The sequence below is a fragment of the Desmodus rotundus genome, chromosome 6 (assembly GCF_022682495.2).
Source record: "Desmodus rotundus isolate HL8 chromosome 6, HLdesRot8A.1, whole genome shotgun sequence".
Taxonomy (NCBI): Eukaryota; Metazoa; Chordata; class Mammalia; order Chiroptera; family Phyllostomidae; genus Desmodus; species Desmodus rotundus.
Genome location: NC_071392.1, coordinates 80,742,807 through 80,768,864, shown reverse-complemented (window position 1 = coordinate 80,768,864; position 26,058 = coordinate 80,742,807). Strand labels below are relative to the sequence as shown.

Sequence of the window (26,058 nt, the reverse complement as noted above, 5' to 3'; positions counted from 1 at the left end):
TCACTGTGTGGTTGCCTCTCGAGTGCCCCCAACTAGGGACCTGGCCCACAACCCAGGCATGTGCCCTGAGTGGGAATTGAACCAGTGACCCTTTGGTTTGCAGGCCCACACTCAATCCACTGAGCCACACCAGCCAGGGCTAAATGTATTATATATTTGAATGCTATTATAAATATTTTTATTTTGATTTGCAATTGTTCATTGCTATTATAAAATGCAGTTGTTTTTGTATATTAATCTTTTGTCCTGCAACATTGCTAAAATTACTTACTAGTTCTAGTAGCTTTTTGGTAGATTCCCTTGGATTTTCTACATAGTCAGTCATGTCATTTGCAAAGAGTTTACTTCTTCCTTTTCAAAACGTATGCTTTTATTTTTCTTGCTTTAGTGTACTGGCTGGAATCTCCAGTACAACATTGAGTAAAAGTGATAAGAACCGATATCTTGTCTTTTTCCTGGTTTTTAGGGGAAAAGCATTCACCCTTTTACCATTTAAGTATTATGTTAGTTGTAGTTTTTTGTAGAAAGCTCTTATTAGACCAAGGAAGTTTCCTTCTTTTTCTACTTTACTGAGTTTCTAGCAAGAATAGATGTTGAATTTTGTCAGACGCTTCATCGTCTACACAGGTGATCTTATTTATTTTAAGTTGTCAAAATGTGGATTATGTTGACCGACTTTTCAAATATTTAACCAACCTGGTATTCCTGGGATAAATCCGACTTGGTCGTGGTATATTACCCTTTTTATATACTGTCAGGTTCCGTTACCAGGATTTTGTCACGTTTTGTGTTCATGATGTGTGTGAGCCTGTGGCGGTCTGTCCTGGTAACGTCTTTGTCCTGATTTAGCATCAGAGCAGTGCTGACCTCATAGGGTGAGTCGGATGCTTCCCATTTTCTGGAATAATATGAAGAACTGCTGTACTTTTTTTTCTTAAGTGTTTGGTAAAATTTAGCAGTGTAGCCATCTGGGGCTTGGGAGTTTCTTTGTGTCTTCTCTATCTGTCCTCTCTCCCCCCCCCCCTTAATAATAACTCTCGCTAGAAATTTAGCTTTTGATTTGTTATTTTTCTGTTTTCCATTGCATTGGTTCCTGCTCTGGTTTTTATTTTCTCCTGCTTACTTTGGATTTAAATTGTTTTTAAATAGACTATTTTTTAGAGCATTTTTAGGTTGTAGTAAAAAGTGAAAGTAAAAAGGTCGTTTGAGACTTTTCTCCTTTCCCAATACAGGTATTTAGTGGTGTAGATTTTTACATGAGTACTGCTGTTGCTAAGGCCCTGCAGAAGAGGACCGTTTCTTTCCTGTCAGTAACACAGAACCTTTGCAGTGTTGTCATTTTTTGTCTGCTAAAATGAGAATTATGAAGTCAGTGTCTGCAGGGAGAGAGGGAAGAGTTTCAACATAACCGCTCCATTTTGTATGCATTTTGCAATGCTTGTACCAAGTAGGGAAGGAAGCTGTCAGATATTTTGATTCAGGAAAATGTCTTTTGACAAAGGTATCCTATCGATTGCACACTGCGGCTATTTCTTTGCCTTGTTTCACTAAAGGACCTATCCAGTTAATATTAATAATGGAAAGGAAGTCTTAATAGTGAAAGTTAAACTGCTTTTATCTGTGGATCATTTAAGCAGTACCTTCACTTCAGAGCTTCATATTTCTGCAGTTGTGAATAAAAGACTAAGGTGGTATCCTGAATTGTCCTTACTATTTAAGTTTGTTTCTAAGTATATTACATGGAATCATATCTTTGTTTATATTTCAGCTGTTGTGCAGAAACGTGCCTTAACCCAAGTTTGAATAGTCTTTTAAAACTAGTGTAAAAACATGAGGGGTCCACAGAAACCGTAGTCAGTCTTTTACGTTCTACCCTGTGTCAGGCCCTGTGTTGCATACTTTGCATGAATTACCTCCTTTAATGGTACCCTGAAACTCTGTGAGATGTATTTTCATCCCCATTTTACAGATCAGGAAACTAAGGTTTGGACACTAGTCTAAGGTCCCACAACCAGGAGGTACAGTTAGTTACTAGGGAACAACCCCATCTCCAGTGACCTTCAGCCCATGTAATACACCTCCCTTCTGTGTCCACAGAGAGTGTGCCTGAAAGGACGGCTCATACGGCTCTAAAGTGATAGAGCTCTGAATATCTCCGTTCGGGAGATGCCGTGATGAGTTGACCAAACAAAGTTAGGTGAATAATACAGCAGTTAAGAAAGATGCTTGCAGACGTTTTGCTACTCTGTAAGTCTGAATTCTTTCCTTAAGATAAAGACAGTTTTGGGGTTTAGACCTCCACTCTGTCACTAACGGAGCCACATTAAAAAGTTATTTAACCTCATTCAGCTTCAAACTTTTCATATGTGAAACAGAAGTTTTCTCCTTCTGGGATTAAAGATGAGAGATAACCCGTGCAGCACAGTGCCAGACCTGTTGTAGCTGGTCAGCAGAGATGGTAATTACATTTATTACTATGAGATGCTACCCTTCCCCCCTGTGCACCCATCGCCAAGATTGTCGTGCTCTTCCGGAAAGTGCCTGTGTGGCGCTGAGCCCCTTTCCCTCACAGCAGCTGCAGATTGGAATAGGTTAACTGTGTGGCTACACTAGGTGGTGAGTGCCGTGCCGTAGGAGCCGTGTCTGACTCCCCTTGCCGTTGTCCCTGGTGTACGGTGCCTGCCATACAATAGGCCTTTCGCGGATGTTGAATCAGTGAATGAGTGAATGAAATGAATTCTTAATAGCTAATACTGATTGCCTTGTGATAATGATGTCTGACTCTATTAGTGATGATTTCTTTGAGGAATTAAAACACGTGCAATATGATCTGTGTAAAGTGTCAGTATTTGAACTCACCAGTCTCATGTGGCCACCTCTTGACATTACGCTGATTGAACTTCTTAGAAATGGAGCACAGTGATATATTTTATTACATGTAGCATTATTGCGCATTGTTTTCGGGTTGACAGCTCGTGGTTTGAATTCCTGTCATACTGTGTGCAACTGCAGTGTGGTGCAGAATTTCATTTCAGGTTTTTGGTCACTCCACTTTGCAAGAAATTCAATTATTCCCTGAAACTCTTAGAGCTTTAAGAAAAGTAAAAATATCAGGTGTCTTCCCTCCTTCACTCTACACTCCATGTAAATATTGTTTTCATTTGGCTTCTTTTCTAAGGGAGAAGATGTCAACCGGACACTAGAAGGTGGAAGGAAACCTCTTCATTATGCGGCGGATTGCGGGCAGCTTGAAATACTGGAGTTCCTGCTGCTGAAAGGAGCAGACATTAATGTGTGTAAAGGACGTTGTCATTCATAGATGTCTGAAACAGTTACTGTGGAAGCCTCATTTTAAGTCATACAGTCTGAAATTACACCAGAGTTTCTGTGACTTAGAAATACACGTTTGGGGTTTGTAAGAATAAGCACAACAAACTGACTTGCAAGCCGAGGGTCAGGATGTTTCCCCCTCGGCTTGTGGCTTTTCAAGTCCTAGTGCAGCTTCAGAGTTAGCACCACCTGTAGGGAGCAAATGGCTCTCACCCCATGAAGCATAGGGCTCTGTAGCCGTACGATAAATCTGAGATGCATTTTTGGACAGAGGCCAGCAGGCAGGTGGTCAGACGGGAGCCGTCATCTCCTGGTTCTTGCCTGTTGTGGCTTCTGCATTTCCGAGTTTCAGAAAAATGTTTAAATAACCATGACAGCAAGTGAGATGAATTTTTCACATTTCAGGGAACACCGTGTCACCTGGCCCAACTGCGGCAATCTTTTACCTTTTCGCTGGCTATGTTCTTCCCTTCCAGGACCTCGTGGGCAGTTCTGTACTAGTGGGGAGTAGAGACTCAGAGAGAGTCAGTAACTAGTCCCACCGTGAGTGGCAGAGCCCAGCTTTCAACCGGGGTCAAAGCCCTGCTCCCTCTACTTCACTTTGACTCCCAGGGAGAAGCCTCGCTTGTGGTCTTGGGCATCTAGAGGGCACCTCTCTAGGGGCTAGAAATATGTAGGTGTGAAGTGATTTTGTGTAGAGAGGCAAACAGGTAAACATTGACTTTAAAATAATCACAAGTGGCCCTGACTGGTGGCTCACTGGGTTGAGTGCTGTCCCGCAAACTGAAAGGTGCCCCTTGGCGGTGTGCAAGAGACCCCTGCTGGATGTTTCTCTCCCACATTGAAGTTTTTCACTCCCCGTCTCCCTAAAAATAAATAAAATAGCATGTTTTCCTTAAGATAACATAGTCCCAGGTGTTCCCTACTTACATCTAGAAAGAAGAGATGAAAAGTGGATAAGGTGGTTTCTCTCTTCATTATTTCACAGGCTCCAGACAAACATCACATCACCCCTCTTCTGTCTGCTGTCTATGAAGGCCACGTTTCCTGCGTGAAATTGCTTCTGTCGAAGGTGAGGTCAACTGATACTTTTCACTGCTTTTTTCATTACTATGTGACAGTTTCAGCTAGTATTTGGTTAATTTAAGTTTTGTTTGGCCTCAGGGACAGAAAACTAGTGGTATCCAAAACTGAGGTCTAGAACATTATAACCCGACATAGCTGGTCCACAAACTGTGTGTTACTAGTCCATGATGGGTAAGGAGCTTGGGCCAGAATATAAAACAGCACAGTCTCCTTCATCAGGAACAGTGTGCTGTGAACTGAACAGCCTTGGCCCAGTGGTTCAGTTGGTTAGAGTTCGTTCCGATAGGCCAAGGTTGCAGGTTTGATCCTAGTCAGGACACAAAGAATCAACCAAGGAATGCATTAAAAAATGGAACAACAGATTGATGTTTCTCTCTCTGAAATTAATCAGTAAAAATAATTAAAAAGTAATAGTTTGCTCTGAGCAAAAAGGTAGCTGGAGTAAGCATTGCACTTAATGATATAGAAGATGTTGTAAACTACTGACCCATCACGGACCACGCTTTGAGTAACCCTGGTGAGAAATTGTAAACTTCTTTTTCTGTAGTACATACTAAGGTATTAGAGGCAGTTTGCTTTAAGTCACGGCTCTCCAAGTCAACTGGTTTCTTGACTTTACTGAGATCGTGGTAAATCTGGAGTTTTCCAGTGTTTTGTCTTTGCTGTTGTAAGCTATTGGGTGGAGTTCAGAGTCCGGCCTCAGGAAATAATGCAGCATTTACAACCATTCTAGCTGTACTAGGCAGGACCTGCAAATGATGGGGGACAAGAAATCGTAGTGAAATAAGGCACTAGTATCAATGCCAAGCCTATGATTTCATGGCCATCCTCTGGCAAGTGTTGTTGATCACATCTGCTGTTTTGAGACAAAGCCCCGCTAAAAGAAGAAAAGAAATTAAATGAGTAAATGTATGTAAAGCATTTTGCCACCATGCCTTGTACATAAATGCTTAGTAAATAGCTTTATTATAACTAAGACTGAAGAGGATTTTATGCTTCATAGAGTCAGCTTCAGTAAAATTTAGAGAAAATTGGGAAAGAAGGTAGCAAATGTCTTGAACTTTTTTAAAGGTACTGATTTGAAACCAGTTAATCCAGGACCTCTAAAACTAGGTGTTAAACACAATTGCTGGATGTCTTAAATGTGTAGGTTTGTGAGTTTGGGGGGGATTTTGTTATACATCAACAGTAATTCTTAGATACTACACACCATGCTGAGTTCTCCAAAGGACAAAATAAATGGAGATAATATTTTTGCCACTGTAGTAGATTCAGAATCTGTGGTAGAATGTGCTCACAAAGATTTCCAGTTCCTCCCCCACACTCACGAAGAGATTAAAAAGTACCTTTGTAAACTACTGCATAATGTCATCCCTGGGGGATTATTTTTGCTTACCGTATTTGCTTATTGTACTAAAAACTGGTTGTCACAGGCTACAAATACTGATTTTCAGTTCATGAAAGACTTACATAATTCCCATGTTTCATTAGCTTGGACTCTGTATATTGCAGATAACTAAACCCAGCCCAGATCGGCTTAAAGAGATCTTGTTGATGCACGCAACTCTACAGTTGAGGCACAGCCTGGCCCCGGGCTGGAGCCCCAGGACCAGGATCTGATCGCTTTTTGCCTGTCAGCTCTCTTCCGCAGCTGTGGACTTAATTCCTCTGGGGGCAACCTATCTGCTAAGTGTGTAGTCAGAGAAACAGTTAACAATACTGTATTGTATATTTGAAAGTTGCTTAGAGGGTAAATCTGGAAAGTTCCCATTACACAGACAGAAGAAAATTGGTAAGGATGAGAAGTGACAGATGTTAACTTACTGTGCTGGTCATTTCACAGTATGTACAAACACCACATCACTGTGGTCTACACCTTAAACTAATACACTGTGACATGTCCGCTATCTCAATTAAAAACAAATCCATCAGTTAGCATAAAAATAAATAAAAAGAAATGATTCTTTTTCTCCCCTTTCCATGACCTTTTCTACCTGCCAAAAAGTGTTACCACTGAAAATAAAAACCTTCATAGGATCCTTTTTAGCCATATCTGAAACTCTATTTCTTCCTGGTATGCCTCTCCTTCCTGTGAGAACAACCCACTGTTCTCTGCCCCTTATTCCTAATCTGTGTTCCAGGTCCTTGAGAGGGTTCCACCATTTAAGACTCTTCTGGCTTGATTTGCATACATATTAGGCCCTAATGTGTTATCCTAGAAGGGTCTCCATAAATAATGTATTCTGTTGCTAAATTATTGGTTGTAAGTTGTCTGGCTTTTAACTAGCTTATTTTTTCTTTTACTTGTGCCTATAATACTGTTTTGTACTGTGTATTGAGCCTCGATTTCTGTAGCTAAGTTAGTGACATTCAGAGATGGCTCTCTATTGATGGGAAATCAATTGTAACCGTGTAGAGCTGTTATTCCTTCTAGATGAAAGACTTTTTTAAACCTTTATGAAAGTAGCCTAGTAAAATCTAGTTCTGCTTTTTCAAAATTACTTTCATTTTATTATTGCATAAGTCTCTTTAATGGATACCCTATCGTTTTGCTGGCCTTTTTTTTTTTTTTCAAGAAATTGATTGCGCTCCTTTAAAAATCCATAGTTGCTAAAATGAGGGTATTCCAGTGCATGCTTTTTTGCATTACAATCAATGTCTGTATTATGAAATCTGGTTTGTTCTGGTTTTTATCAAAAGTTGAATCCTCATGGATTATTATAAATTCATTTTAAAAGTATTTCATTTAAGAAGTTTACCAGATTCATTGATGTTCTTAGTATATTTTCCATCCAGTATGTTTTATTAATGTAGGAAAAGAATCAAAGCAATAAACAGAAATTTAAGAACTCAATATGATCACAACTATTAGGGGGTCATAAAAACAAAAAGAGAAGATTGCTAGAATATTTGAAATTAAACTATAATATTTACTGGACAACTATTTTTTTAATTTAATGCAATTGAAGATGAAGTTTACGGTATAAGTAGGAATTTAAAACACATAAATCTTAACTATCCACATAGCAAAAGAAGAAACTAACATCTGTGGAAAATCTAATATGTATTCAGCACTTTGTGTATATAATCTTTAGTTTCTGTCCACCTAAACACACAGATATATTCATCTCCATTTTATGGATAAGGAGACCATTTTTTCTAGGAAGGTTAGTAACTACCTGAAGTTAACCAGAATATAATGGAATCAAGATTACGACTCAAAAGCCAAAGTTTTCTCAACTACTTAAGATTGCCCTTCAGAGTTACTGTTAGGGACAGTCAGGAGAAGTTGAACGTGTGTATTTATTTCTGGGTGTAAACGCTATTTGGACTGATTTTTAATTGGTGAGCTGTAATGCAGAGAACGACACATGTGGGACTTCTACTTCAACACTGAGCTCTGCGCACATCCCAGTGTGTCCCCTCTATTCCCCCAACAGAAACGAGTGTTTTAAAATGGATAAATCAGCATTTGCTTTGGATCGTAAGAGGGGTTATTAGACAAGAAATTGCAGTGAGTCAGTCCTGGCGACACAGAAGCAGGCAGGACAGGGCCAGAGGCAGCCTTTTCTAACCGGAGCAGAGTGTTTGTTGCACTCGGCCAGAGCCGATCCCCAGCTGCTGCAAGCACAGTGCCCCGGAGCACCCAAGGGAAGAGGGCAGTGCCGCAGGAACACCCAGAGCGAAAGACGAGATGCCGGAAGGATTGTAAGCAAGACATTTGCATGTGAATAAATCTAAACAAGTAGTAAAAGACAAACACTTTTTCTTTAATAAGCTAAAACTGCAGAGTTGTTGAATAATAATGTATAAAATAGAAGCAGAATGATCAGAGCCTCTAGTTCTTCCACCAGATCCGGAGTATGTGAAAAACGTTAGTAAGACTGGGGAAAGGAGACAGGTGGAACAGGGGAGAGCACAGGCCCAGGAAGCATCCCGGGAAGGTTAGCAGTAGCAGAGGAGTGAGGAGCCCAAGTGAGAATATGACACAGGCATCCCCCAGACAGAAGTGACAGCTGAGCCGCACAGCACTCGGTAAAAAAGCCACACCTAGTAGACTTCAGCCTGTTCTTATCAGGGCAAACACAGGCTGTAAGCATGTGTCATTTTGAATGGCGGTAACGTCAGTTCAGTAAGGTTTCTTTTTTTTGGCCCTAAAAAATCTCAGACGAGTCAGTTTTTGGAATAAAAGGAATATTTTTAAGGAGGTATAAAATACTCTGTAGTTCAGAGGTTGTGGACTTTTTTTAAAGGGCCAGGCCTGATTTTGCAGCCACATGGTTGCTATCATAATTTTGCCGCTGTAGCTCTGAAGCCACCATGGACGCTGCAGAAATGAACAGGCATGGCTGCGCTCCAGTAAAACTGATGAAAACGAGCATCTGGGCCGTTGTTTGCTGGCGTCCCCTCTAGTTCGTGGTAGTTTGGAGTTTGTAGTGCACAGCATTGCAACTGCACGGCAACACGCGGCGGCTGCAACCCTCAGTGGAGAAACTGCACTTCCTAAAGGGTGGTCTTTCTAGACTGTGCTGTTGCACGTTTGTTGAAAAGTTTTATCGTCAGTGCAGCCAAACAAGAGTTTATTGGACAGTGATACGGAATTTTCATTGTTCACTGCAGAACTGCTGTTCCTGATTGAAATCTCAAATACCTGCGTCATAGCAGTGTTGACGGGCGTGTTATTTCAGAGAGCTGGTCACAAAGTGGTGCCCTCGGACTGTATTAGCCAGTGGACTTCCACAGTCCAAACTTCATTTATTTTTCATAGCTACATATGTAAATTGATACCATAATCTTGTTTCTGTGGTTAAAGAAATAGTTCTTCAAGAAATAATAGTTTTCCTATCGCATTCCCATACTATCATGTTACACATTTCCTAAAATATTAACATTATATATAGTATTAACATACACAAAATGTTTATAGTGTTAATACTTACTAAAATTCCTTATAAATTATGTAAGGCCTTGTAATTTGTAGAATTGATAGTTAAGGATTTTAAGAAGTCCAGTACCCTTGTTCCCTAATCCTAAGGAAAACCATTTCTAAATAATCCACTGTAGCATATTGTGAGAAAAAGCAAAATATTTAAATGTTTACTGCTTTTAAAGATGGTAAGTTTGCTATAATTTAGAATTTAGACATAAACTATGTCGTGTGTTTGTATTTTGTCCTTTATAAGGTACATGCTGTTATTTAAACTGACTGCTCAACTTTCTATAAGAACAAGAATTCTTTTAAATAGAAAGAGTTGTACCCAGAAAGAGAAAATCAAAATCTCATGAGTTAAAAATTTAAGTTTTAAAACATTATAATTTGTTTTGGATTCCAAAAAAGACAGCACATTCAAATTGTTGTTAAAATTGTTACTTGTTATATCTGAAAGGAAAAGTCCAAAAGAAACTTTGCTTTTTTGTTTTCCAATCTTTCCCTGTTTCACACTATCAAAGAATTGATCTCCTTAGTAAGTCTACTGTGACCTTATACAGGGTCCAGCACAGATAACACCTATTTTTTACTACAAGTCTTCTGTTACAAAGTCATAAGCATGTAATAATCTGTAATGTAGTATCACACTCAAGCACACCATATGACATTTTAGGTGAAACGTTCAAATTAAAACTATAGATTATTACACCCATATTATTACCCTGCCAACTATCCTGAAGCAGGTGTGACTGCTGCCGGACCCTTTATAACCACTGACTGTTGAGCAACACTAATTTTACTGACTCACACCTGTCTCAGACCACTCCGGTTTGGGGGTAAATGAGCAAGATACACAACAAAGGTTTACTCATCGCCTTCTATAAAGAGAAAATGTTTAATGTATTGTGTACAATTGCTGTAGAGTAAAAAATACTAAAAATTAGTCAAAGAAAATGTAGAAAACCACCTTATCTGATAGCTTTCATGTTTTGTTAAATATTATCTGTGCTATATTTTAAAAAGCCAAGCAGCCATTTAATGATAAAACATGACTACCACTCTCAAATACCAAACTTTGAAATCCTCGAAGTGGCTCTGGCACCGAGTTTGCTATTTGAATTGAGAATCATACTGTTCCAGGCAGGATGGCAGAGTAACTAAACACTGTGCTCCCCTCCACATCAAAATTACAACCAAGTCATAGCACACCCATCACTGAGAACCATCTGGAGACTAGCTGAACAGAAGCCCTCTAACTACGGATATAAAGAAGAAGCCGTGTTGAGACTATAGAAGGGGTAGAGACAGAACAGGCAGGTTCCACACCCTTGGTGGGGGAAATAAGAATTGGGTGGGGTATCTGGGCTGTGGAGAGCACCTCTGAGGGCCAGGAATCACAGCCCCACATCAGGCTGGGGCTCCAGTGCCAGGAAGACAAGCCCCATGACATCTGGGTGTGAAAATGATTGGGGATTGCATATCAGAATGAGACAGAGGTTTGCTGGAGTCTCACGTGTTTGTTCCTCTTAAGGGGGACCCAAGCAGCCCCAAGTCTCACACAAGCATTGACTGGTCTCAGCTTCCGCTGTAATTCCCATCAGGTGTCCCCAAGCCAGCACAAGTGGTGGCTAGCCTCAGCTCACATCATGGCACCCACCAGAGGGACCCGCACCAGAGGCAGCTGACTGCAGATTACTTTGTAGCTCCCACCAGGTGGCCCTCAGCTGGTCACAAACAGCAGCTGATCTTGGCCTGCACCAGAGCTATTCCTAAGAAGCTCCAGAAACAACACACCCATTGGCTGGCACCAGAGCCTCAGTAAAGAGACAGCCCCAAATAGCAGCTCGTCTGCTGTATTTACTGCTAGCCCTCACAGCCAGTCAGCCTGAGGGTCAGTCCCACCACTGATGTGCCAACAGCAGTGAAGGCCCAAGTACAACAGGAGGGCACACACTCAGGTGAACAGAGAGACTGTGGCACTGGGCCTCATGGGACACCTGCTAGGTAAAGCCACTCTGCCAGTACACAGGAACAAACACAGGGCGTCAGGCAAAATGAAAAGACAAAGGAATGTGCCCCAAAGTACAGAACAAAACTTCGAAAAAGAACAAAATGGAGACAAGCTATCTACCAGATACAGAGTTACAGATGCTGATTATAAGGATGCTCAGTGAACTTACGGCAAGAGTACTGAAGTCAGTGGGAACTTCAACAAAGAAATAAAAGTCAGTCAGAAATGAAGAATATTATAACTGAAATGAAGAATACTTCAGCAGGAATCAGCAGATTAGATGAAGCAGAAGATTCAATCAGGGATCTAGAATACAAGGTAGCAGAAAACACCCAATCAGAACAGAGAGGGGGAAGGATTTTTTTTTTTTTTAATAAGGATAGCTTAAGAGACCTCTGGGACAACATTAAGCATTTCAACATTAGCATCATAGTGGTACCAGAAAAGAGAAGAAAGAGCAAGGGATTGAAAACCTATTTAAAGAAATAATGACTGAAGAGTTCCCTAACCTGGGGAAGTAAACAGACATAAAAGCCCAGAAAGTGCAGAGAATTCCAAACAAGACCAAAGAGGCCCACACCAATATACATTATAATTAAAGTGCCAAAGATTAAAGACAAAGAATCTAAAAAATAGCAAAAGAAAAGCATTTAGTTATATACAAGGGAGCTCCCATATGACTATTGGCTGATTTCTCAACAGACACTTCTTAGGCCAGAAGAGATTGGCATGAAATATTCAAAGTAATGAAAAGCAAAGACCTACAACCAAGATTACCCAGCAGGCTATCATTTTGAGTCAATAGAAAGTTAGGATTTCCCAGACAAGAAAAAGCTAAATAAATAAATCACCATTAAATTAGTATTACAAGAAACGCTAAAGGGACTTAAGTATAAAAGATAAAAATACAAATAAGAAAATATAGGAGAGAAGAAATTTTCACAAAGGCAAATTCTTGGTAAAAAGCAAATCAAGCACCTATAAAGGTAGTACAAAGCTTAAAAGGCAAAAGTGGGAAAACCATGTTATTACAACCGAATTAAGGGGTTCACACAACCACAAAAGGAGTTTTTAAAAAATGACAAAAAACATAAATGTGGAGAGGTTATGTATAAATGGAGGTGATTTTAGAATGTGTTTGAACTTAGGTGACCAGCAAGTTAAAAACAGAATTCTGTAAACATAGTTTGACAAACATGAAGCTCATGGTAACCACCAACCAAAAAGCCTGTGAGAGTTTTACAGAAATAGGGACAGGAATCCAAACACAACAAAGGTCATCAACACAAAAGAAAATAAGGAACACAGAACTACAAAAACAATCAGAAAACGATTAAGTGGGAATAAACTAGACAGCTATCAATAATTATTTTAATGGAAAAAGACTAAATCTCCAGTCAAAAGACATAGGGGGGCCTGGCCAGTGTGGCTCAGTTGGTGGGAGCATCGCCCCATAAGCCGAAAAGCTGCAGGTTTGATTCCAGTCTGCGCACATGCCTAGGTTGCGGGTTAGGTCCCCTCTCAAGGCACGTTTGGGAGGGAACCAGTTGATGTTTATCTTACATCAGTGGGTGTGTTTCTTTCTCTCTCTCTCTTCCCCTCTCCTTCCTTCCTTCCTTCCTTCCCTGCCTTCCTCTCTCTCTGGAATCAATGGATATATTCTCAAGGAAGGATTTTAGAAATGAGCAACATGGGAGCTGAATGGATTATAAAGAAAAATTTACCTGAACTGCCTATTACAGTCTCACTTTAAAATGAAAGACCTACAAACTGAAAGTGAAAGGATAGAAAAGGATATTTCATGCAAATGGAAATGAAAAAATGGCGGGGGTAGTAGTATATGTATCAGACAAAACAAGGGCTGTAACAAGAGACAAAGGAAGGCATTTCATAATGATAAAGGGATCAGTTGAACAAGAGGATCAACTCATAAACATCACACACCCAACGTAGGAGCACTGAAATATATAAAGCGAATATTGAAACACATAAAAGAAATTTATATGTTACATTAATAGCAGGGGACTTTAACACTGCATTGACATCAATGGATAATCATGCAGACAGAAAATCAACAAGGAGATGGTAGCCTTAATGACACATTAGATCAAAGTGACTTAACTGATATTTTTAGGACATTTTGCCCAAAAGCCTCAGAATATACATACTTTTCAAGTGCACATGGAACATTTTCCAGGACAGACCACATGTTAAACCAAAAATAAGTCTCAACTTAAGAAGATTGGAACCATACCAAGCATCTTCTGTAATCACAATGATACCAAACTAGAAATCAATTACAAGAGAACTGAAAAACACAATGATGTGGGGGCCAAACGACATGCTACTAAATAGTGAATAGGGTAACCCTGAGACCGAGAAAGAAGTCAAAAGATACCCTGAAGAAGGTGAAAATGAAAACACAGTGGCCCCAAGCCTGTGGGACACAGTGAAAGAAGTTCTACGGGGAAAATCAAAACTCTAGTAGACCGTTTATCCTTGGAGGAACTAGAAAATAGAACAAACACAGCCCAAAGTAAGTAGAAGAAAGGAAATAATAAAGATCAGAACAGAAATAAACAAAGCAGAGGCTAAAAAATAGAAAAGATCAATGACTAAAAGCTGGTTCTTTGAAAATATAAATTGTTAAACCCTTTAGCCAAACTCACGAAGAAAAAGAGAGGGCCCAAATAAGTAAAGTCAGAAATGAAAGAGAAGCGACAGTCAACACCATGATATACAAGGGATAAGGAAATATTAGACAACTACATGCCTACAAATTAGACAACCTGAAAGAAATAAATTCCCAGAAATATACAGTCTGCAGGACCAAATCAGAAAGAAACTTTATGAACAGACCAATAACTGCTAGTGAAATCGAGTCAGTTCTCAAAAAACACAACAAACAAAAGCACTGGGTCAGATGGCCTCACGGGTGAACTTTACCAAACATTCAAAGAAGAGTTAACACCTGTCTTTCTCAAACTATTTCAAAAAAGAGAAAGGAAGACGCCCAAGATTAGGAGGCCAGCCTTTTCCTCATACCAAAGCCAGACAAAGACTGGCTTTGGTATGAGGAAATCTTCCTTCCAATCTTCCAAAAAAAATTTACAGGCCAGTATCCCTGATGAGCATAGATGCAGAAATCCTCAACGAAACACTAGCATACTGAATTCAGCAGTACACCAAAAAGATTTTACACCGTGATCGAGTGGGATTTATTCCCAGACTACAAGGTTGCTTCGGTGTCCACAGAACTGGTACCATGATGCACCACATAAACAAGATGAAGGATGAAAAGCAAACGATCATGACAGTAGGTGCAAAAAAAGTATTCGACAACATCTAGCACCTATTTATGATTTTTAAAAATGTCAGCAAAATGGAAATAAAAGGAATATACCTCAGCCTAATGAAGGCCATGTGATAAGCACGACAGCTAATGTCATACTCAATGGTAAAAAGCTAGAGTGTTTTCCTTAAGATCAGGAACAAGACAAGGAAGTCCATTTTCACCACTTCCACTCAACTTGGTGTCGGAAGTTCTAGCCACAGTAAACAGACAGGAAAAGAAAAGGCATCCAGATTGGAAGGGAAAAAGTAAAACTGTCACTGTCTGCTGAATACGTGATACTGTATAGAGAAAATCCAAAAGAAGCCACCAAAAAAAAAAATTAGAATAAATGAATTCAGTAAAGTAGCAGAACACAAAATTAATATTCGGAAGTTGGTTGTATTTCTACACACCAATAACAAACTATCAGAAAAAGAAACCAAGCCCTGACCAGTGTGGCTCAGTGGGTCGGGTGTCGTCCCGCAAAGCAGAAAGTTGCCAGTTTGGTCCCTGGTCGGGGGACACACAAGAGGCAACTAATCAGTGTTTGTCTTGCACGTTGATGTTTCTCTTTTTCTCCCATTTAAAATTACATCAAAAAATAAAATACCTAAGAATAAATTTTGCCAAGGAGGTGAAAGACCTGTACTTGGAAAACTATACGACATGTAAGAAAGAAATTGAAGGGAATACAAATATATGGAAGCATGTACCTTGCTCACGTGTAGGAATAATCAACATTGTTAAAATGTCCATACTATCCAAAGCAATACACAGATTTAGTGCAATCCCCATCAAAATACCGATGACATTTTTCAAATAAAACAAAAACCTCTAAAATGTATGTGGAGCCACAAAAGATCTCAAAGAGCCAAAGTAAACCCGAGAAAGAACAAAGTTGGAGGTATCACGCGACCTGATAGCAAGGCTATAGTAATTAAAACAATATGGTACTGGCATAAAAACACATAAAATCAATGGAATAGAACAGAGGCCAGAAATAAACCCACACCTATATGGTCAGTTGACCTGTGACAGAGGAGGCAAGGGTAGAGAACGGGGTAAAGACAGCCTCTTCAATAAATGGTACTGGCAAAAATGGACAGATACATACAAAAATATGAAAATGGATTGGTTTTTACCATATACAACAAAACACTCAAAATGAATTAAAAGACTCAAAACCATAAAACTGCTAGAAAACATAGGCAGTAAACTTGACATTGCTCTTAGTAATAATTTGTTGGATATGTCTCCTTTGGCAAGGGAAACAAAAAAGAAAAATAAACAAATTGGACTATATCAAACTGAACAGTTTTTGCACAACCAGGAAATTATCAACCATCTAGTTCTATGAAAAATGAAAAGACAACTTATTGAATGGGAGAAGATACTCACTAATGAAACATCCACTAAGGGGTTAATATCCAAAATATATAAGAAATTCATACAACTTATCAAAAAGAATGATTCAAAAATGGGCAGAGGACCTGAATAGACATTTTTCCAGAGGAAGTACAATAGGCATATGAAAGATACTCAACATCTCTAATCATCAGGGAGATGCAGATTAAAAGCATAGTGAGGTATCACCTCATAACTGTCAGAATGGCTAACCAACAAATCATCAATCAAGTGTTGCTGAGGGTGTGGGGAAAAGGGAGCCCTCGTGCATTGTTGGTGCAGACTGGTGCAGCCGCTGTGGAAAACAAATTGCCTTATGACCCAGCAGTTCCAGTTCTGGGTATATATCTCAAGAAACCCAAAATGCTCATTTGAAAGAATATATGCATCGCTGCACTCATTACAGCGTTATGTACAATAGCCAAGATACGGAAGCAACCCAAATGCCTTCTAATAGATGAGTGGCTAAGAAAGTGGAGGTGTGTATGTACATATATGTATATATGTACATACACACACACACACACACACACAATGGAATGTTACTTGGTCAGGAATGACATTTTACCTTTTGTGGCAGCGCCAGTGGACCTGCAGGGTATTATGTATGCTTAGTGAAATAAGTCAGATATAGAAAGACAAATACCATATGATTTCACTTAGATGTGGAATCATTCACTTACAAAATAAATGAACAGCAGAGAACAAACTGGTTGCTAGAGGGAAGAGGCTAGAGGGCTCGGGGGAAAAAGGTAGAGGGATTAAGAAGTACAAATTGGTAGTTACAGAATAATAATAGGGATGTAAACTACAGCGTAGAGAATATAATCAATAATATTGTAATAACTAAGCCTGGTGCTAAGTGGATACTTGAATATAGGGGGTGGGAGGGTTGCTTTGTAAAATCTATGATTATCCATCCCCTGTGCTATACACCTGAAAGTAATACAGAATAAATACTGAATGCAAACTGTAATTGAAAGATAAAATTAAAAAATAATACTTTGAATAGACATGTGCACTCCTATGTTCACTGCAGTGTTACTTACAATAGCCAAGACAGGGGAGCAGCCTCAGTGTTTGGGGCAGGTGGACAAAGAAGTCTCTTTTCGTTATTTTTTTTTAAACATCTAAACATTCTCTATTTTGCTAATTGCACTATTTGACCCTGTCAGTGTATTAAGATTCTATTCAAAAAAGCACATTTTAACCTGCTCATAATAAATTCAAACAAAATTTTCAAAAAAAGAGAAAAGTGCCCGAACAGTAATAATCTCCGCTGTCTAAAAGGGAGCAGCTGTCAGTTCCAGTCAGGACGGAGGCGTAGGTAGACATGCTTCTCCTCGTGCGACCACAGAAAGAATTTACTTGTAAATATTTTATTCTTTTTGATGCTATTACAAAGGGAATTCCTTTCTTAATTTCATTTTTGAAATTTGTAAAATCATTCATCATTATGAAATGTTCCTCTTTGTAGTAATATTTATTTGTTAAAGGGTTTTTTTTTTTTTTGTCTGATGTAAAATCACTCTAGTTCTTTTATGGTTATTCATTTGTTTTTAAAATACATATAATACAATTTAGAACAAGATAGAAACACTAAAGTATTAACAGTTGTACCTGACTTACTGAATTGTGAGTTTTGTTTTTCTGTGTATTCTGAGTTCTGTGATTTTGTATTATAATTAGAAAATATTTGTATAAATTTTAAAAATATTTTGTAAGCTAGATTTGGGGGTTTCAGATAGCAGAGATTGCCTGTAATAAGTAGAATTTTAAAGATACTGGACCAGTCATAGGACCAACAGGAAAGCTGGAGGGTCAGGCTCACAAGAGGCCAGAGACGTGGCAGCTGTAGGCGTCCAGAGAATGGGAACTGCTCAAGTGTCCCACCTGGGGGATGCCACAGACATAAATAAAGGGGCTCCAGCTTCTTGCTCTCTCTCCGATCTCGCCAGTCAGTATTCAGAATCCAGAAGCCAGCGTCCTGCGTAAGTCAGATCAGTCTTTGACACTTGCCAAGGAAAGTACACGGCACCTTGAGTTACAGTCCCAGGGCTCCGCACGACGGGCCAGGTTGGTTGCCCACGGTGAAGTGAGGGTGCGGTTATCAAAAGAAGGGAAATGAACTCTGGGAGCTAACAGAGCAGCAGATGTGCATTAAAGCATTTAACTTTGTGTTAATGCAGAATTATAGTTTACAGTACTAGTCATAAACACTATCAGAATGAGTCCTTTGTTCTGACTGCAGGAATCCCAGTTACTGTCACTTAACCTATGTGGGAGGATTACCACACTGGAGTTCTCGAAAATTTCTGTCCCACTTAACTGTGTGTTCCCTGTGTTCCGTAAAGCGGGGAAATTAAATGAGAAAATGAGGAAGTAGAGACTTTCAGTCATATTGAAGAGGACTTTGTGATAGTTTCACACTTCCTAGAATCTGTCATCTTCTTCCTCGTTTACCTAATCATCTTGTAACCTACTCATCAGGACTCAGCTCAGGCATTACCTCATCCAGAAAGGCTTGCTTTCTTACTCGTACCATGTCCCGTTCTACTGTTACTGTTCATACTGCTGGATTTGTCTGTCTCCCACGCCAGCCAGGCTGGCAGACTCTCTTGTTTTGCTTTGAGTCTCCAGCCCCTTACATAGTGTCTGCACATCGACCACTCGGCAAGTACTTGTTGAACGCCTGAATGGATTTGCTAGAGAAAAGAACGACGGCATTCCATGTGGGAGCCAGCATGTATAAAGGCGTGGCGTGTGGTGTGCTCAGGAGTGGTGAGGAACTCCACAGGGTTAGAGCGTAGAAAGAGGAATGAGTTCGACTGGAGGTGGTCTTTAAAGGACTACCTGTGGTGAGTTTAGACAGCTCTGTAGCCTTAGGAACAAATACTGAGATTTGGCAAGGGGAGGGGGAAAGGACACTGGAAACCAGTGACCAAATCCTGGCCGGGCTGGAGCTAGCAGAGAGAACCTTCAGGCGGTGGAACGCTGCTGTTTCTGGGGGTCGCAGAGGTTCGGGGAGCACATTCGCCTGCCACGCACCAGTAGGCAGTTCTCCAGGTACTGGGGACACGGTGGTGATGAATACGGACAAGATTCCTATTCCCATGGACCTTTTTTTTTTTTTTAAAGATTTATGTTGAGAGAGGAGAGGGAAAGAGTAACATCGATGTGTGGTTGCCTCTTGCACGCCCCCAACTGGGGACCTGACCCGCAACCCAGGCGTGTGCCCTGACTGGGGATCAAACTGGCAGCCCTTTTGTTTGCAGGCCTGCGCTCAGTCTGCTGAGCCTTGCCAGCCAGGGCTCCCATGGACCTTTTGTTCTACTAAAGGAAGGCAGATGAAAACAATAGGTGGACACATAGGTCGTGTTCGCAGTCTCAAACCTAAAACACCCTGTGGCAAGTAAGATGTTCCAGGTGAAGCGTCGAGAGCAGGCTGGAGGGATTCCCTCGGGGTGTAGCGCGGAACCTCCTTTCCTAGCCCACATCCCAGCCATTTACTGCTACGTTTTTATAAGGATGATGATCAGTATCATACGTGTTCTTTAGGAATCTATCTAAAATAAAAGTTTTGTAAGCTTTGAATTTTAGAAATAATATGAGTAGCACTTAGGCACTCTCCAAATAGTGTTGCAAAGAGAAAAATATATCACCATAAACTTTCTTCTTTAGCAAAAGTGATGTCCTTCTATTTTACACTACACCTAGGGAGATTCATTTTTAAAGCTCAATTAATTGGGTAAAAATATGCTAGTGTAAGTAAAAAGGAGTCATCACTGATGTTATTGTCAAGTAGTATGTGTAATCTACAATTTCTAGTGCCCGAAAAATAATCTGACATTTTTATAACTTCATCCATAATCTTGCCAAGTGTTCAGGGGTTTTCCCCTCAATAGAAAGAACTCTGTTTAAGTAAAAGTTTTTAATTCTAGGAGTAAACACTAACGTGCTAAGGAATCTAGTCTTTTCGTCCTTTCCTCTCAGTTTGGGCTCATTTAATGCTAAAGGCTTTTTCCGCTCTTTTCCAGGGTGCTGATAAGACTGTGAAAGGTCCGGATGGACTAACTGCCTTTGAAGCCACTGACAACCAGGCAATCAAAGCTCTGCTTCAGTGATGGGCGGACGGCTGACAGCTCTGGAAGAATGACTCTCCTGTGGCCTCACACTGCTGCCTGTCTGTCTGTCACTCTCTATCTGCCAGCTTCTTCAGCTAAACACTTTAAGAGGGGTGAGGGGGGAGAGAAATTCATAACAAATCAGATTACCTGGAAAAACAATGTTTTGGAGGAGAGGAAAAAATCATGATCAGGCTTTTACTAGGACTCCTGATCAAGTCATCCTCTTTTCCATTTCCAAAAAAAATACACAGCGTATACCCAAGGGAGAGCAAAGACAAACTATACCATAACGTTTGACCTTCTCAGCCCCCTAATTTATTAATTCGATTGTGTCGAGGGTCTGATTCTACAAAGGCCAACTATACATACTTGGTGGCCCTAACTGCGAGCAGTAGCGGCTGCTGCGATGTAAACCTAGGGTGCTGAGATAAGCAATTAGCTCCAGCCTTCTGCCTTAAGGTGCACTCTCCGGGACTCTCCTGGTGGGGTTCAGAGCGCTGCCTGTGGTTGGTGACCAAATCTCCCCTCGGTGCCTCTCAGCTTCCTGCGAGAGCTGCTGCAGGTCAGGGGGGCGCCCTCCTAAATTGCTAGACGACTGAACTTTGGATTTCCTCTCCCCTTTCACATGGACTTCATGTATCTTTAGGTAAAACTGACTAGTTTTATTTATAAAATCTTAAATTTTGGAAGTCTGTAGGAGAAACCATTCCAGTATGCCTGTTTTCTTTTCTCCTCTAGATTCACACGTTTATATAACATTGAAACACTTTTAAACTCCTGCTGGTCGTAAAAGGGGGTGTAAAAGGAGAAGCATAGCCATACGCCTGTTCGTGGCCTGCAGAGAGCGAGCAGCTGAGGGCCCGTGGGTTTGTTTTCCTCACTGGCTCTTGGAACGGAGTGGCCTCAGTTCTGCGTGGGGCGTGGGGCGCTGCCGATGCCTCTCAGACCATCTCGCATCCTGATTCCCCTCTGCTCCAAAGCTCCCGCTGGGGTGAGGTTGACTGTTGGGCCGCATTTAACCCCATCTCTTCAAAAATGTGCTTGTGACCAGGTCTCCGCAAGTTGTCGATGAACTTCTGCTGAACATAAGCCAGCCCACCTGCATAGTACATTTTCGTCTCTTTCCTAAATCATGCATTGCATAAAGTGTGACACCCTCAGCATATATTGTGTCCTTAAATACCCGCTCTGAAAGGTTCTCACAACCTGCAGAAAGCGTTCAGACACATTTTCACGTTTTAGTTCATGAACAGTATGACTAATTAAAACATACCCTTAAATTTTGCTGTTTTGCATTTAAAATACTAAGATTTCTTTGCCACTCATAGAAGCTTACTAAAAATATTAGGATTTTTCCTTAGCCACAACATGCAATAATTGAATGTACCTCAAATTTTTAAAAAGAGGGGAGGGTAGGTTAGGGACTTGTGTCAGATTGTGGATAACAGAGAATTGTAGATGATTTTCTTAAGGCGGTGTAGCATTTGGCAGCAGAGTTAAACTATCAAGAACAGGCAGCCTGGCTATTAACAAATCTTAACGATCAGTTGCTGATTGGTTGGTCGGGGGGGGGTGTGTGTATTTTCCCCCATGAACCCTTTTTTTATCCTGTGGCTTTTTTCACTTACAACTAGCCTAACCCTGTAATTTTTCTGCATCCAAAAAAAACAATCACAAAATGGTGGCTTAAATACTTTGATACATTTGGCTAATTCTGCTGCCTTACTGTGGCCTATTAGAGTCAGGTTCAAAGTCAGTATTCAGTACTTTATGGCATCACTGAACTGAAACCTGGAGCTATCCTCGCTGAAGACGGAGGGCACTCTATCAGTCTCTTAACTGTCACGTCGTGACAGGGTGTTTTGATACCTGTTTTCACCTCTTGGCACATTGTGATCTAAAAGGCTTGGATTTTACCCTTACACAGTTTTTACGTCACGTCCTAAGCGTTACATTGCAGTTGGCCATTGCAGAGAGTGCACTGTTCCGGCGTTCCTGACCCCGGTCCGCTTTCCACAGTCACCTGGTACAGAAGCCCCGTGGCCGTCTGTACAGCTTCCCCGGTGTTCCTCGTGATGCAGTAGGGGCTGCTTCGCCGCCGCCTTTCTCAGCCATTTTGTAAACCCGTAATTATGAAGAGGTTGCTTGAGAAAATAACATATAAACATAGAATAGACTGACCAAGATGGTTTGCAGTTTTTTTTTTTAAGCTAGGTTATTTATAATGTTATTTCAGAACCACTTGGTGGAAACATTCACAACACTTAATGTTCATATTTTGAGTACAGGAAGTTAAAACCATGTCTGCTTTTTGGTACTACATGCATTAGTTAAAAGTTAAGTAAGGTTTTTTTTTTCCCACTGAAGTACTATTTTAACATCTCAGCACAAACCTTGCATGTTCTGTAGTTTCGTATCAAGTCAGTCATTTCGTATGCACTATAGCAATTAAAAACAGGTGTATGGAAACACCTGAGTGTTTACTATGCTATTAGTATACTAACCAGTTCCCCCTTGCAGCTTCAGACTGGCATCTGCAGACTTGGGGTTTAAACACAGCGCCGGACTGTGCCCGAGTAGTCGTCCTACACACAGCTCACCCTCCAAACCCAGCGGGGCGTGAAGGAGAGGGAGGTGTGGGTCAGTGTGTGGAAGCTGCAAGCAGGTAGCCCCTCTATTCATTGATTTCTTTCTCCCAAATGATGGAGTTCAAATCTGTATGTACCTGTTTATTTTTTCCTTAAAACTTCAACTGAGCTGCTGTTTTCTTCCATGCAACATTGTATACTCGATTGTGTATAGAAGCTGGTGAGAGTGCCCTCCTACATAAGCAATTGCAGTGTTTTGCATGCAAAATTTTAAAAATTTAAATGGTCCTGATTCTATTTTGTAAATGGAGAAACAATCATATCTTTCTAAGCAGTAACGGAGGAAGAATAGTGCTTTGTGCATTTTGATATATTTGCGTTCGTTTTTCCCACAACGTACTACTTTTGACACCATTGGGTTTCTCATATTCCTCTAGTTCATGTACATCCGAATGCTAAATAATACTGTGTTTAAGTTTTGTGTTGCAAGAACAAATGGAATAAACTTGAATTGTGCTACAGGTCACGTGCCAGCAGCATCTTTCCCCCTGGGGCTCTGTCGCGTCCTGTTCCAGCGTCTCACAACTGGACCGCTACTTTGACTGGCTCAGACTTTTAATTAAAATTTTCTCCCTGGGCTCCACTGCTGGGGGTGGGGGGGAGTGGAAAGAAAAACAAGACGTGGGGACGATTTGATTGGAATAAACTTTTCTGTTCATCGGGAAGTTTTGTTTGTGTCGGTCTCCTGATACAGACGGTTTTGCCATAAATGGTCAGGGTACACGGCTGCCAGCACGTCTGGGGCGTGAGGGTCGAAAGGGCGTTAGCACACATTTAAGTTCCACGTCCCTTGGAGGGTCGCCAGCTTTTCCCAAACTCATTTGACCGTGAGCGCTTGTGTAGGGCGTACTTTTCAGTACAAATGTTCTGATTTAACATTAAATCACTCTGAACCTTAAAACTGAACAAGATCCTATGTAAAATTTGTGCTTCTGTTGTAATCTTGTCAACACCCAAGACTACTGTGTACTTTACTTTAGAAATGGTCCATTAATAATGGGAAAAAATGTACAGATGCTAATATAACAGTGAAAACTCTCCTAGAACTTTCAGGTCCCCGAACTTTCGGGTAGTGTGGCTGTAAGTGGGAGGGTCCACGGGAAAGTTTATACGCATCGAAGTGCTCGTTTTAAGAATTAGGGTCTATGAAAGTAAGCCTGGCTACCATGTTTTAAAGGGGACAAGAGCAGTCCTGTGTAATAATTGAGGAGCGGACCGGTGTCCGCCGACAGAAGGCACCCTTCTCTAAGAAAGCAAGCTCGGGGGAGTTCCCGTGGAATTCGTTTGTGATTAGAGAGCCATATCCTGAGAACTGGATAGACACGCCCAGCCTGGGCCTACCTAATCAAACTCTGGGGCTGGACCCAGGATTTCTGGTGCAACAGGGTGGTTCTGATGTCCACCCAAGTTTGGGGACCAGTGTACAGACCGTAAAGGGACAAAGCAACACTGGTCCAAGAGCCTGTAAATAGGATGCCGTCTAGGCTGGCTTCCTAGACAGAAGGTAAGCGGAAGCCCGTAACACGGGAGACGCAGCGAAACTCGCCACGTCCTGAAGCACTGGACACACGCAAGAACATCTCAAGATGATCTTCAAAGTTATGTTCAGGGCAAAAGAAGTCAGGGTGACAGGAAACAGTGGCTCCAAAGAGGGAAGCATCGGAGTTTGGGGGAAAGCATCCTGAGTCTCCTCATCTCGCGCTTGCCGCATTGCAGGTTGGCCGTGGGATTGCTGCAGCCACTTACCGGCGTCCCTGCTGGCTTCTGCCTCCCGTCCTGCAGCCCCAGGGAGCCCTTCGGTGAGGCCAATGGCTTCTTTCTCAGCCCCGCCGCCCCGTGCTGGCATCAGTGCTGTGACGAGGGACTCCACTGCCGTAGAAGGACCTGTGCCAACTAGCTGTGTTCTGTTTCAGGTCAACTGTCCCAAATGCCAGCCAGATCACCACACATCAGCATTAGGGTATTTTTTTCCACGCTTTTACTTCACTGAAATATAATTACTGATTGAAAAACTTTATCAGCAGCTTTAACAGCACCTGACACACGGTAGACATTCACTGTATTTGTTCTGAACTACTGACATCAAACCATCAGTCAAATGAGATAAGGTTTGTTTCCGTGAGTCCTGGCCAACGGATGACTGGCCATTAGAACCATGGGGCCTAAGCTAAGTGTCACTGTACCCGAGTATTGGCCACGTAGCCTTAAACTACCACTGACATTGCAAACCAAAATGAATGGAGTATAAGACAAATATCACAGTCACAATGATTCATTGAGAAAATGCTGACCATGGAGTCAAATGTAGGAGGCTGAGCCACGGTAGCCTATCCTGAAGCACAGCTGTAAACAGTAGCAAAACGGGGCTGTCTGGCAAGCCGAGCAGCTTCTGGGCTCTCACAGCTGCAGCAGCAGCAGGGAGAGTCTCTCTCACAGGGTCTGGATGGAAGGGTGGCGCGTGGGTCCAGCAGCACTCGCAGCCACAGCACCGACAATCGCCAGCCTCAGGATGCCGGGTCTGCATCCTACCAGGTGACCAAAATCATGTTTTAAAGCCATCTTTTTCTAAGGGCTAATGAGTCTGAACATGTGTTACTTAGCTGTATTTCCCTTCCCAACTTCCAATAATCTTCATATGTTTCTGTACATCCCCTGTGAGAGCCTTGTGATTTGCTAGGCAAATTTCCGGAGGCTGGAAAGTATTCTCTGATCTAAGCTATGTCATTTCACAACTAAGTTTTCAAGTTAACATCTATTGTGCGGAGAACTCGTATTACCTTATTCAGTTGTCACGGTAATGAGATGTGACAGAAGTTAAATAACTTGCTCGCAGCCGGTGAATAGCACATGAACGGAAAAATGGATTCTGTCCCATTTTAGAGCCCGCGGTCCCACAAATTCAGTGAAAGTAAAAGCCGTTCTCACCCAGATAGGGAGAACCAACGTTCAGACCCACTCCCCTGCTCAACGCTGCTTCAATCTACCAGAAGTCTCTGTGACACCGTGCTATTTTTTTTTCCTTAAATAGTTGATCTCCAAAACTCATTTATTAAACCTTTGTACACTTGAACCAAAAACCTCCCCACTTCCCCAGCCCTTGGCCACCACCATTCTACTCGCTGCTGCTGTGCATTTGACTACAGCAGTCCCCACCTTATCCACGGTGGACATGTCCCAAGTCCGCCAGT

At 41.3% G+C, this 26,058-nt stretch overlaps 1 protein-coding gene across 1 annotated transcript in view; it reads left to right on the top strand.

The window, feature by feature from the left end:
* Positions 1 to 23,331, top strand: part of MTPN (myotrophin) — a 53,385-nt gene extending 30,054 nt beyond the window's left edge. Inside the window, exons 2-4 of the mRNA XM_024555005.4 lie at positions 3,179 to 3,292; positions 4,319 to 4,402; positions 20,133 to 23,331. Coding sequence (XP_024410773.1) covers positions 3,179 to 3,292; positions 4,319 to 4,402; positions 20,133 to 20,219 — 285 coding nt within the window. The 3' untranslated portion in view covers positions 20,220 to 23,331. The remainder of the gene's footprint in view (positions 1 to 3,178; positions 3,293 to 4,318; positions 4,403 to 20,132) is intronic.
* The last annotated feature ends 2,727 nt before the right edge of the window (positions 23,332 to 26,058 follow it).